General features: G+C 40.1%; 1 protein-coding gene across 2 annotated transcripts in view; it reads left to right on the plus strand.

Annotated features, from left to right (window-relative positions):
- The window catches only part of LOC117368938 (retroviral integration site protein Fli-1 homolog), a 119,925-nt gene that overhangs the window by 60,263 nt on the left and 45,506 nt on the right, over positions 1–14,156 (plus strand). For both annotated transcript variants that reach the window (XM_033962731.1, XM_033962732.1), the window contains exon 2: positions 11,798–12,006. In XM_033962731.1, the coding sequence (XP_033818622.1) occupies positions 11,798–12,006 (209 nt within the window). The remainder of the gene's footprint in view (positions 1–11,797; positions 12,007–14,156) is intronic.

Consider the following 14,156-nt stretch of genomic DNA (forward strand, 5'->3'; position numbering starts at 1 on the left):
CCAAAGCAGTGAAGTCATTTCAAGCTGGACTTCAGTCTTGACTGTTTTTGTTTTTTATTTTTCACTTTCTTTTTAGTTTATGATATATTTTAAATCTCATTCATTGTTTTGCCACTTGTTTTTGTTTTTATTTTATTATTTAAATTTCGTTTAAATTTCCCCAGAATTCTATAGTTTCAACGGTTCTCCCTTCTGCTTCTATTTCCTATCTCCCCTCTTTTCAACCTTTCAAAGTCCTTTAGATCATTGTAGTCTTATTGGAATGTTTATTTTCTTATTTTTCTCATCTATCTCTATTTTTATTTCTTCATTACTCTACTAATTGTCATTTTCCCAGGTACTTTAGTTAGATTGTGAGCCTTCGGGACAGTAAGGGAATTTCTAAGTACCTATCTTACTTATAATTTTAATGCACCCTATTGTCTATTTTCTGTAAACCGCTTAGAATCCTAACGGAATTTAGCGATATATAAGAAATAAATTACATTACATTACATTACAATTGTGATGAGTTATGTACCTCCTCACTGTAAGCTTCTCTTTCAGAGACAGAGTCCTTCACCATCTATGAGTCTCAGAATTAGGCACCAGTAAACAGATCGTTAGAGAATTTACTCTGCAAAACAACATCAATAACTGGACTTTGTTTAAAATAACTGCTTAACTCTCCATAGATACCTAACATCAAACCACATCAGTGACTCAGTTCTTTTTCAGGCCACATATGTGACCTCTGGAAAGATGAGTGTCAGTGTATGGCAGCCAGCCTTTGCTTTAGACTCAGAGTGGGCTGGTTTATCCTTATCATACTTCAGACATGAAAATGTGCAGTTACTATTTACATATCACTTTCTCTTTCCACTGCCCTCCATTTAGAGCTGCCAAATGGCCCCATCTTATTCTAGATTTTTAATTTTCCCATGTATTGTGGAATTTGTCGTCCTTGCTTCTTCTGCTTGAAATCAGCATTGAAGTGCCAGAGTATATCAGAAGAGGGGGAGGGGGTTGAGTTAGCAGGTCAGCTTAACCATTAGGAAAACTAATCTCCTCTTCCATTTCATCAGCACTCCTATTTCACAATCCCTGCTGATGCTCCCCTGGAGAAGGGTTGTTAAATAGTGGCTCCATAGAGGAAAGTAAAAGTGAAAGCAAACACTGCTGACCTGACTTCTGGCCTTGAGTGCTAACAAACAAAATTAGGGTTTCTTCATTCTCTCTAACCAGAGTAAGCAGTTTTAGGGTTTGTAGGATTGGCCATCTTTTTGCTCCTATGTAACTCTTTCTCATTTTTGGAATTTCCCTTGTATTTAGCATTTTGTAGGTCATGTTTTTTGAGTGATGACTCCCATTAATTCTAGGGATACCCTCTCCTAGTACATACCTTATCTTCTCAGGAGACTTACTGCAAACATTCCTTACCATTGTTCCCTCTAACTGAGCAGGAGTCCTTCATAGGGTTACCAGATTTGTTCAAGGAAAAAAAGGTGCATAGCCCTGCCCTATTCTGCCCAGCTGTGCCCCGGGTCCCACCCCTACACAAACATCATGACATCTACTTCAATGGGCTGAGGAGACCAAATGCAGATGTGTGTAAGACATGCATCTTGACTATTGAGTGCACCACCTTGTTCAAGCCTTGTCAGAACCATCTGCAAGTAAAATAGGTTTAGGCTGGGAAGAACCAGAGCCTAGCTCAATCACCTATTAGAACACTTCACCACTAGATCCAGAAGACTATCTAAGCAATACAGTATTACAAGTCACCAAGGACAATAACAAACCAACTATTTCAGTTGAGGATAGAGTTTCAGAAAATCATGGACCAGAACTTATCCAGAGATGAGACTAATATTTGGGAGGCTCCTCTACCCTTTTAGACACCCAGAACATGACTGCCCAACAACAGAGAACAAGCTCTATCTTGACTTATTTCACAGCAGAAGACTCTGTGAAAGAAACCAGAGACAAAACAGCACTTTATAACATTCATGCAGAACATGCTGGATAATGACAATGCAGAACCAGCTGGATAATTACCATGCAGAACTGCTGGTATTTACCTATCTTTGGTGTGCACCACCCACAAAAGCAAGCCAGATTAGGATTGTGTTTTAATCCAGTGTTCAATTCCAAGGAGTCCGGGTTTGATATGATCAACAGCTTTCTAGGAGTCCTGATTCACTTCAGGAAAGAACCTATTGCCATAACAACAGGCATCCAGAAAATGTTTTACTGCTTTCTAGTGCATCCAGACTACAGAAACTACTTGAGATTCCTATGGTATTGCAATCATGACCTTAATCAAGAGATTGTGGAATACAGAATGAAAGTTCATGTCTTTGGCAATAGTCCATCACCTGTGGTGGTAAAATATGGATGTAGGATTACGGCCAAGAAGGAGAGAAAGAGTATGGCACAGATATCAGATACTTCATTGAAAAAGATTTCTATATACATGATGGACTGAAGTCCTTGCCTACAGTTGGAGAGGCAATTGATCTGCTAAAAAGACCACAATGTTGGCAGAGGCCAATCTCGAACTTCACAAAATCACTTCTAAGGGACTAGAAGCAATGGCAGCATTTCGTGCAGAGGATCATGCCAAGAATTTAAAGGATCTAGATCTCAGAGTAGATACCCCACCACTTCAAAGAAGTCTTGGTGTGCATTGGGACGTAAAGAAAGATGTTTTCACATTTCAAGTGTCTACTCAAGAAAAACCATATATACATAGAGGTGTCTTATCTAGAGTCATAATTTGTATGATTCACTAGTAACTATTCAAGGAAGATGGCTAATAAAAAAGCCTTCTCGTACTAATGAATGGGAAGTTCCATTGCCATCAGAAATGTGATAAGAATGGGAAAAACGGAAAGATTCTTTAAAGACTCTTGAATATTCTATAAACTTATGTTCCTGCAATATTCAATACTACCTCTCAAATGCTTCTGCAAAAGCATAGCAGCAGTAGTCTACTTGAAAGCTATAGATGCAGATAGAATACCTCAAGTAGAAATCATCTTGGACAAAGCCAAATTATCACCTTGAGACAGGATATACATTCTGTTACAGGAGCAGAGACATACCAGAGAGAAATCCTTTAAAGAAAAATCATATGAGAAACCCATGTGGCTCTGAGGCTAGGTCTTGTAAGTCTTTCTTTCATATCAGGGTGGGTCAATAGAGTCCTGCTAGTGGTTGGTGGTAGATGGCTACGTTGGAGGTGGCAGGAGGGTGAAGGGGAATCAGTCCCTCAATACCGACCTACACCAGTTCGTAGAGACTGAGAAACTCTGTTTCATCTATTATTCTGAGTTGATCTGATTTGAATACTAATTTGCATATGTTTTCCCATTGAGAGAAATGTTATTGAGATGGTCTTTTTTGTGACACCTTAGGGTTTTTCTGAAGTTTGGAGGATGGACATCTTCTGAAGTAGACCTTGGAAATTGATAATGAATCCAAGAGACTATATTTTTGTTTAAGAGGAATTTTCTCACCCTGATAAGAAAAGGGTCCTAGAAACTAGTCAACACAAGCAGAGCAGTGGCCTTATGTACCAACAATTCAAATCTAATCGATTGGGTATTCTAGCTAATAGAAACTATCTGGTTAACAGGGCCAGAATTTTTCTTAAAACCTAGTCCTATACTTTCAGCTAGAGAGAGTTATTTTGAGCTCATAGATTCTGACACAGAGACCAGCATTGTGTCTTCAACTCAGTAATCAGCTAGTAAAGGCCTAGACATCCATCATCCAAGTGCCACCAGAGAGACAGAGCTTCAGATTACCAAGAGCAATTTGGCACTACTTGGAAACCCGAACACTAGATTTCCCTAAAGACAACACATTTCTTTAGCAGAGCTGTCATTGACCCAATGATCTACACACATCAGGAAGAAATGAGATGAGGACATCATGGACCATTGTTTATTCTAGAGACTCAGAGACTCTCTTTTTCTCTTTTTTTTAAGTTGTCTGTTTTGTCAGTCTCTCATTTCAGCTCCTGTGAGACTACCGGATAGAATTCATCTGTACATCAGAGACATCAAGAAAAGCTGGGAGTTATCAAGTTTCAATCTCTAGTTACTTATGGACTTTGAATGGACTATATGGTATTATTAAGTTGAATGGTAATAGTGGTATCTACAGATACCAAGTAGAGGGTGTTCTGTCTCCACTTTTATGGAAAAAACAAGGAAGGCAACCAAGTCACATCAAGGTCTGCGTGGGGGAAGCTCACAGTGCCAAACTTGGCTCACAACTTATAAGCCAAATACAGTGTAACATGTCAAAAAGCATGTCACACTGTATAATGTTATAGGGCGCTCTCAGTGTGAACCCTCAGTGATAGGAGCACAGCTCTGACACTTCACTTCTGGGTCAAGGCGATAAGCCTCCACCCACACACCATCATCGAGCGCCCTGTGTGTGCAAGAATCAAACCAATCAACAATCAAAGTGAGTAAATGAAACTCAACACAAACAACCTGAGCGACCCCCACACAAACCCTGCCAGCCAAACCCCCTCAAAAAGCACGCACAAAATCACAAACAAAATCAAGAACCTTTGGGTCTGCTGGCCTCTAAGTAATTCGGAGTTATGTTTTAAAGTACAATATTACCACTTCACAGAGAGTCTGTGAAAATACATTCCTGGCTTTTCTTATACCTATGATATGCCAGTAGAAGTGGATTCTGTGAGAGAAGAAATCCTTGAAGTCATCAGAATTGTGAGTTTATTGATTTCTTTGTTTTACATTTATATTAAAGTAGTTTGTTTAAAGAACCATAGAGTCTGGACTGGTAATATACAGATTCAATGAGTTTATCTGTCTGGGATTCTCAGAGGAAAGCCTCAGCACAGAGTGTGTGCATTAATGGAAGAGAGTTCTGGGGAGACACACACTGGGGGAAAGCATATGGAGGGAGAGATGAAGGCGTTGAAAAGAGAGTGGAGTGGATAAGTTGGAGAGAGAGAAAGATAGAATGGAGAGGGAGGAGATAAGCTGAGGAAGAGAGTGTGGGGAATTAGTTGTCAATTTAGATGCACAAATTCTTTTGATTATGCCTGAACAGCAGGTCTAGACAAATCATTGGACCTGCTGCATCACTGAAATGGGCTCCTTCTCGCTGATGACAATATCCATTTTGGGCAGTGGCACACTTGGTTCTCAGAGTGAAACTTTTTTCTCCCAGGGCAGCCCTCATCTAAAAAATAGTGAAGACCACCCAAGTAAATTTTCAGAATTAATGGGAAAACTCCAGGAAAAAAAAACCAATTGCTCTTCTGGCAATTTAGATCAATGCTGTCTTGTTAAAATGTTTATTTTATTTTTATTTTTCCTCTAACTCTACTTTTCACTTCTCTATTACCCTCCAGGTACTTTAGTTAGATTGTGAGCCTTCGGGACAGTAAGGGAATTTTTCAAGTACCTTTCTTATTTCTAATCTTAATGTATATTTTCTGTAAACCGCTTAGAACCTAACGGATGTAGCGGTATATAAGAAATAAATTACATTACATTACATTACAAACAGTGGGGAGAGGAGGAAGACAAAAAGATGAAGAGATGACTTATGCAGGTGTTGGATGTGAGAATCCCTGTAATGGAAGTACTGTAGGTCCACCCTTTGCTCAGAAGTTCAAAATGCAAGAAGAACCACCTCTACCTTAAGCACCAATTAAGAAAAGCCTTCTCCAATACTGAGTAATAATATGCATGCCTGTCCAAGAACAAACTGGAGCCGATATTTAGACTGTAGGAGGGAGACCAACTAACTCCTGCTGTGAGCGCTGATCCCAGATATTCAATGCTGGGTCATTTTTGATGACCAGTGTTGAATATCCATTCTATTCTTAGTCAGCTAAGTTGATTTTAATCGCTGGACAGTTAAGTTATAGTGGCCAAAGATAGACCAGCTATTTGCACAGCCCAATTTAGCTGGTCAGCTCTTAAAATCGGCAGCTATTGCACAATATAACCAACACTAAGTACTGATATTACTACTACTGCCACTATGATTTCTAGAGTGCTTCCAGATGTATGCAGCGCTGTATAGAGTCACAAAGGAGATAGTCCCTGCTTGAAAGAGCTTATAATCTAAACAGACAAGACAAACAGGATGCCAGGGTAGGGGATGCATTTAGTTGGGTAGGGGATGCTGGTTAGGGTGGTAAGCAGATAGCCAGCTATCTCTCACTGAATATTAGCACTTAGCTGGCCAAATGCTATTTAATCCACCATGAACCATCCCTGGCCAGTTAAATAGTGCTGAATATCAGGCAGGCTATGTCAAATGTCAAACAGTAGTTTTCATTTTTTTAAATTATAAGTTTGATGATCACTTTTAGATGCTTCAGATCTTCTCCATTCCTTGAATGGTTTGTAATGGTTAACTGTGTCAGGGTCCAGCGATAAATGAATAAGCCACTGTACAATCTTTTCACTTACCCCAAGAGTTCAACACCAGTGCAGTCCTTTTCCCATCATTGTTCACTTCTCTTATCAATAACCCAACCTCTCTCACCATCACCCATGAAAAAGCTTCTCTTCTATTCTCATCATCTCTGCTACTGCTTCTACATCCCACTTCTTCAGCTTCACCAATGGTTCTACTTCCTTCACCACCACATCACAACCAATGACACAACCCCTCCCCACCATCAGCATTTCTTCTACTTTCCTTCCCTTCCATGGTCCACAACACCAGTAATCCTATCTCTATCTCATATAGGCTACTGCACTCTCCCTATCTAAACCCTGATGTACCACTTTCAGTCTTTTGGCTCCATTAACCGGATTGCCTGACTCAACAGCCATGTGTATGTAAATATAGAAATGTATGTGGGCACACACCTTGTTCAGATCAGTTACTGAACACATTTTCAAACAGGAATCAGAGGACTTGTAAACTGTAACCCACTGCTAGAACAGACATACAAAAGGCAGGAAACAGTGACTACCCTCCACTTTGCATGCCCCAGGGATGAAACAACCATGCAGCAATTGGCTCTTTTGGGGAAAAGAGGCAACTGTTTCTGAGAAGCAGGCTAGTGTGGGCGTTGGGGGAGCAGTGATAGAAGGATACTGGTATGGGCTATGCATGTTTGTGAACACTGGTGAAAAGGAAAGGAGGACAGAAGGAAATTTCCGTGTCCTGCAAGTGTATGTGCTGGCACAGTGATTGTGAGGGAAGAGGCAGAGGGATGTCAACAAGTCCAAACATATTGAATTTTACCATAAAGGGTTTAAAAAAAACAACAACAACAACACCCCAACCATTTTAAACAAGTGGTTTAGTCTCTGGCTTTCAAGTGGCAACATTTTGGAGGGATCATTTTTCTGTTTTTCAAAACTCTTGTACCTTTTTGGTGTTTCAAAAACATCTTAAGACCGAATTGTTCTATAAATTTGTATGTAGCCTAGTATTGTATATTTCAGACATTGCTTTTGTTCTCTTGTTTTGTCAATTGCTTAGAACTTAAAGATATTTGCCAATATGTGCCGATCACGCTAAGCTATGCAACGTAGTGGACAGCACAACCGTGCCCGACACTATGAGGCAGGACCTACTTTTACTGGAAAAATGGTCAAATAATTGGCAACTGAGTTTTAATGCCAAAAAGTGTAAGGTTATGCAGCTTGGTAGCGGTAACCCCCGCAAAACATACACCCTGGATGGTGAAACCTTAACAAGAACTGTCGCGGAACGGGACCTGGGTGTAATCTTTAGTGAAGATATGAAGACTAGCAATCAAGTGGAGAAAGCTTCAACCAAGGCTAGGCAAATGCTGAGTTGTATCCGAAGAAGTTTTGTCAGCCGAAAGCCTGAAGTTATAATGCCATTGTACAGGTCCATGGTGAGACCTCATCTGGAGTACTGTGTTCAGTATTGGAGGCCACATTATCAAAAGAATGTGAGGAGAATGGAATCAGTTCAGCGAATGGCCACTAAGATGGTCTCAGGACTCAAGGATCTCCCATATGAAGAATGTCTAAGCAGGCTGCAGTTATATTCTCTCGAGGAACACAGAGAGAGGGGAGACATGATAGAGACGTTCAAATATCTTACAGGCCGAGCTGAGGTGGAGGAAGATATCTTTTTCCTTACAGGTCCCACGGCAACAAGAGGGCATCCGCTCAAACTCAAGGGTGGGAGACTTCATGGCGACATTAGGAAGTACTTCTTCACCGGTGGTTGGTCATTGGAATGGTCTTCCACGCCAGGTAGTCGAAGCCAGCAACGTGCTCGACTACAAGAGATAATGGGATAAACATGTGGGTTCACTCCAGGGAAATGCTTAGGGGAGGGTTCTTTTAGGGGGAGGGTTCTTTGAGTGGGCAGACTTGTTGGGCCGTCGGCCCTTTTCTGCCATCATACTCTATGTATTCTATGTATTCTATATTAGCGGTCTATAAGACATTATGCTATGTTATATTAATGTGAACTGCATGCAAGTTTACAGAAGAAGCTGGTGTCTCCTGTGTATGTATTTTAGAAGCAGTAGTAGAAGATGGAAGGAGAAGATGCACAGAATATTTTAGCACTACAGGTGCAAGAGCCTTTACTGAAATCCTTGGGACTAGGCATATTTTGGTTTTTGGAGCTTTACGGATTTTGGAATGGTAATATTAAGTCAGAAAAAGACAGACCATAAGACCACAAAATTGCCACCCTGAGTGGAATCTGCAGCTCTCTGACTTGAATTGCACAGAGAACAAGAGAAACACAAGCACATGAATTGGTTTCAGCATGTGTCACGTTGTGGGAATTAGCTACTTCCAGTTCACATATGGAAAAGCAGCAAAGTAGACGATCCTCTAGGGAATACAACATGGAGCACAAAACAACAGGTAGACCAAATGAGGATGAATACGTTTATTGAAAATGCTCCCAGGAGCAGCGCCCAATGCATTTCACCTGTGCAGCTTCTTCAGGGGCATATATCAAACTGAAGTTAAAAACTGCTTTTGCCACCAAAAGTAACTAAAGCTGGTGTCCAGTGTACGCTTTTCAAACAAGATCTCCAGCAAGGAGCTTATAGAGTCCTGGATTTGTTTGTGAGTGTTGGGATTGAGAAGCCAATATAAGTGGTCAACAATGATGAAAAACGTGAAGTGTCTAAAGCACTTATAGGCATAAGATAAAGCTTTTCACTGGCAGCAAGCAGAATCTCCTACCCACTGTTCACGCCAGCCTACAAGTGATTTGGACACTTCAAGTTCTTCATCATTATTGACTACTTAAATTGGTTCCTCAATCCCAATGAACACCTGAGGCAGGTGTTTTTACACCAAAACATGGACCGTGTCAGGTCCTAGAATAAAATATCTATTCTTTTTCTTTTTTCTTTCACTTTCGGCAGCCGCCACTCACCCAGCGCATCAGCTCGGAAGGAGATTTTTTGGCATCAGATTTGAAAATTTTGATGACCATATTACTACGTTGTTTTCCGCATCTCGGACTCCTGAGGAAGGAGTGTTTCTCCGAAACACAGACCGTGTAGGGTCCGTACTCCATGTATATGAGAGAAATTTTTAAAGGATTACAAATTTATATGCTTTTTATAAAGATTCCTATCCTTGTACATTCCAATCTGCAGTTTCTTTCTTGTCCTTGGTGCTTTTTCTCATTTCTTTGCATATAGACTTTAGATATATTTTCAAACTGTATGGATTTCTTCCAATGCATTCCACAATCAAATTATAACAAAAATGTTGTTCACTTATTGAACTATATTGTGCTTTTCTTCATGGTGCTTTACAGATAGGGTGAATCAAAAATTAAAGGCAATTGTTAAATTACGTGATAACTGGAAAAGATCTAGAGGAATGCAACATATGTACTTGTACATTGCCTGCAACATATGTACTTGTACATTGCCTGTTGGATAGTTTGCCATGCAGAATGCAGTGCTCGACCTTTAGTTGTGTGGCAGCCATGAGGTCAGAAGCATGGACACTCCATTGCAAGATTGCACCATTGAAGCACAACGGGCAGTAATGTGCTTTCAATGGGCAGAGGGAATGAAACCTATGGAAATTCTCTGTCAGATATTGACTCAGAATGGACATAGCACCATGAATCAATGAAAGGTTTGTGAGTGGGTAAAAAAGTTTAAAGCGGGAAGAACAGGTGTAACCAACAAAGGTCATTCTGGTTGTCCATCAACATCATGTACACATTGACAGGGCAGATGCCTTGATTAAAGAAGACCGACAGATAACAGTGTCTCAATTGGCTGCAAATTTGGATTTCAGCTATGGATCTGCATTCGCCATAATGCATGATTACTTGGGCTACAGGAAAGTCTGTGCATGATGGGTTCACAAACAGCTTACTGATCTGCACAAGCAACAGCGTGTGGAAGTTGTGACCCAGTTCCTGAGACGGTATGAAAAAGATTTGAGTATTCTGGAGAGAATTGCTATCGGTGATGAGACATGGGTGCATCACTGCAACCGGAGAGCAAAGCCACAGCATGGAGCGGAAACATCCATCATCTCCAGCAAAGAAGAAATTCAAACGTCAACCCTCCTCCAAAACAGTCTTGTTGCACCATGACAATGCACATCTTCATACAGCAGCAGGGTCAGAAGAGACAGTGCAAAAGCTTGGGTTCAAACGTCTTCCACATCCTCCTTACAGCCTGGATATGGTGCTTAGCAATTATCGCATCTTTGGTCCACTAAAGGAGACAATGCGAGGTTGCAGATTCACCTCTGATGATGAAGTAAAGGAAGCGGTGCTCACCTGGCTTCGGGATCAGCCAAAAACAACTTCTCTGCAAGAATGCAGAAGCTAGTTGAATGTTACAACAAATGTGTCATCTTGCATGGGGATTATGCGGAAAAGTGATAAGTTCAAGCCATTAAATGTATTTTGCCTTTACTTTTTGATTTACCCTCGTACAAAAAAAATGTTGTTTTTAATATGAAATTACACATGATTTTAATGTCTCTATTTCACGAGAATGGCTTTCTGGCATAATAGCCCACGCTGAGATTTGCATCCCGAATTGAGACCACTGTGTTAAAACATGACTGGTTGAATTGATTGGATTGAGATCTACTGCCTGGCAATTATATCTTTGAGTAAACATGGTCTCACTAGAAGATAGAGGTTGGCCCATTAGTTAGAACTAATTGGCTAAAAACCAGAAAATCCAGGTTCAAATCCTGCTTCTGCCATAAATAACCATTGTGATCTTGGGCATTCCATTTCATCTCCAATTGCCTTAGGTACCTTGACTCACTGTACCTGTATGCAATTTGGTGTAAAGCAGGGCTTCCCAAGCTGTGGGGTTGCAACCCTAAAATCTACCTCATTATAATTAGGCATCCACAGAAGGTGGGAAATGATGGAAACATCAGCTGTGATGCCATAGGAATGTCAGAAGTAGCAGCATGGATGGCCTGGTGGGGGGGGGGGGGGGTAGTCCTCTAGGAAGTTACTTGCTTTCTGTGGCCATGATAATATTGCCAAGGCCACAGAAATTTGTTAAGCACTAGTACTCTTTAAATTCCAAAATAAGGGTTAGTGATCCTAGCCAAATGTTTTGCATACCTTGATCATCAACCATTATTTCAGCCTTGAGAAACAAACTATAGTCATTGACTACAGTCACAGTATCAATACACCATGGTCAATAATATCCAGTGAAAACCAGCATTCCAAACCATGTTCAGGGCTCCTAGTCTCAGCTTTTCTTCTCCTATGATCTCTTACTCAATCTGCACCCTCCCTGGAAGTCCTGTGCTGTAACACTATCTTCTTTTGCTTCTGTTGGCAGGAGGCTTTGTCAGTTGTAAGTGAGGATCAGTCAATATTTGACCCTTCCTATGGATCTGCTCACGTCATGAAAACCGAGATCACATCGCCAGATGACTACAACCAGAGCAGTAAAGGCAGCCCAGAATTAACAGAGCAGGAATGGGTCATTCAGTCCAGTCGAGGCCCTGCAATCAAAAGAGAAAATGACCTCCAGATCAATGGCTCAAGGTTAGAAGCCCTCGTTATCTGCTGTGTTGATATGTATAAAATGTGGGTATGGATTTTAGATCTCATTACTCATTTTTTACAGTGCTGTACTAATTACTCGTCAAAACTAATTAATTACAGTTACTAGTAAGGATAAAGGGTAAAGCAATCAGTTACAGTAATTAAATTACTCATTTAGGAAAGAAATTGATTACTGGTTACAATTACCTGTGTAGAGTAACTAATTGCTTTTCCTTTACAAGAATACTTAGGTGAAAAGCCTTATGGTACATGTGGAGAGGTAAAATATCCATCTTATACACAACCCCAAGTTTCCAAGTTTATTATTTCTTTGATATACCGTCCATCAAAATTTATCTAGATGGTTTACAATCAATAAAAATAGCAACCACATGACAATTAAATGTGGAGGAGGGAGGAAGTTACAGATACCGTACAAGACTAACAAGACAGGGGAGGGAGGTACAAAAGGTGGTAAAAAAATACATCGAGTTAAAATAAAATATAAAAAAGATGAAGAGGGATGGATAGAACATTAGGAGATATTTCGCCTTTAAAGGAGCGTTTGGTGTTGAAAAACCTGAATTAGATATTATTCCAGGAGGAAGAGAGGGCTCCAAGATTAGGTATTATAAGTGTCCTTGAATAGAAAAGTGATTGTGAATATTGCATAACTTCGTCTCTTTTTTTTTTTTTTTTCTATTTATAATTTTATAAATATACAAAAACTAGTATATATATAAGGAAAAAGAGAGATTTAACATATTGAATAAACAGAAAAATCAAATGACCTATCTGGCCATATAACATTCAATACAATATTAACAATCTCTCAAATAAAGCCCACATTATAGGAGAGACAATTCACAATCATGGGATCTGATATTTACAGGAAATAAAGAAAATCATTAATGTAGTGAATCATTAATGTAGTATTACATCTTCCACAAAAAAAAAAAAAATTGGACCTTATTTCACTATGGAAGCAATGGAGAGTATTGCTCCTTATGCCTCAAGAAAAAATCGTAGCTGTGGGGGATCAAAAAAAATATAAGAATGTTGATCAAAATAGATCAAACATTTACAAGGGTATCTAAGCTGGAATTTAGCCCCCAAAGATAAAACAGATTGTCTCATTTCCAGGAACCCTTTCCTTCTGGATTGAGTTAATTTTGAAACATCTGGGAACATGGAGAGCATAACTTCATCTCTTGATGCTTAGAGATTTGATCAACTCATGCCAACCACAATCTCTGCCATGTCATGTTGTGCTACTCTTCAAAAGTAATTAATTACAGTGACTGGGACAGTGAATAAGTAGTTAACTACTTTATTGATTACTGCAAGAAAGTACTGTAATTAACTACAGTAACTAATTATTAGTAACTTATGTTGGGTTTTACTAAACAGCATTAGAGGTTTTTAGCGTGGGCCGGTGAGGAAAATACTTTGATGCTCAAAGGAATTCTATGAGAATCTGAGCATTTACCTTGCTAGCCCACACTAAAAACTTCTAGTGCCTTTTAGTAAAAGGGGCCCTTAGTATTAGGATTGAAGGATACAGATAGAGGTAGAGATAGGTTTTAGACAGAGTATAGATAGAAGGATAAATGGGATTAGAGAAGGATCACATTACAGGTCATGGGCCTGATGGGCCGCCGCGGGTGCGGACTGGTGGGCACGATGGATCTCGGGTCTGACCCAGCGGAAGCAACTTCTTATGTTCTTATGTACACAACACTAGGTTTTTCAAATCCAATCTGAAGGCAAGTCATAATCAGGTACAGTAGGTATGTAGACATTGTGGGATAGATTTTTAAAAAAGCACCAAAAATTAAGCACTAGGATGATGTGTGCTGAGCATAAATTCTATAGCAGAAGTTTCATGTAAAACTGCCATTAAAGAATATTAGCATAAGTTCACAGTTTCATGCCTAACTTTAGGTACAAGTAGGGTTATCAGATTTTCCATTAGGAAAATCTGGACCCCTTGGATCCGCCCCCAGGCCCGCCCATTTCTTCCCATTCCTGCCCCATCACACCCCAGTCCCACCCCCAATTCCAATCTAGCCCCACCCCCTGCTGCCTGCTCTGGTCAGGCAGGAGGACATGCGCGTGATGTCATCGTGTTACCCTCTTGCCGAAGGCGA

The sequence above is a fragment of the Geotrypetes seraphini genome, chromosome 11, assembly GCF_902459505.1.
Source record: "Geotrypetes seraphini chromosome 11, aGeoSer1.1, whole genome shotgun sequence".
In the NCBI taxonomy this organism is placed as follows: domain Eukaryota; kingdom Metazoa; phylum Chordata; class Amphibia; order Gymnophiona; family Dermophiidae; genus Geotrypetes; species Geotrypetes seraphini.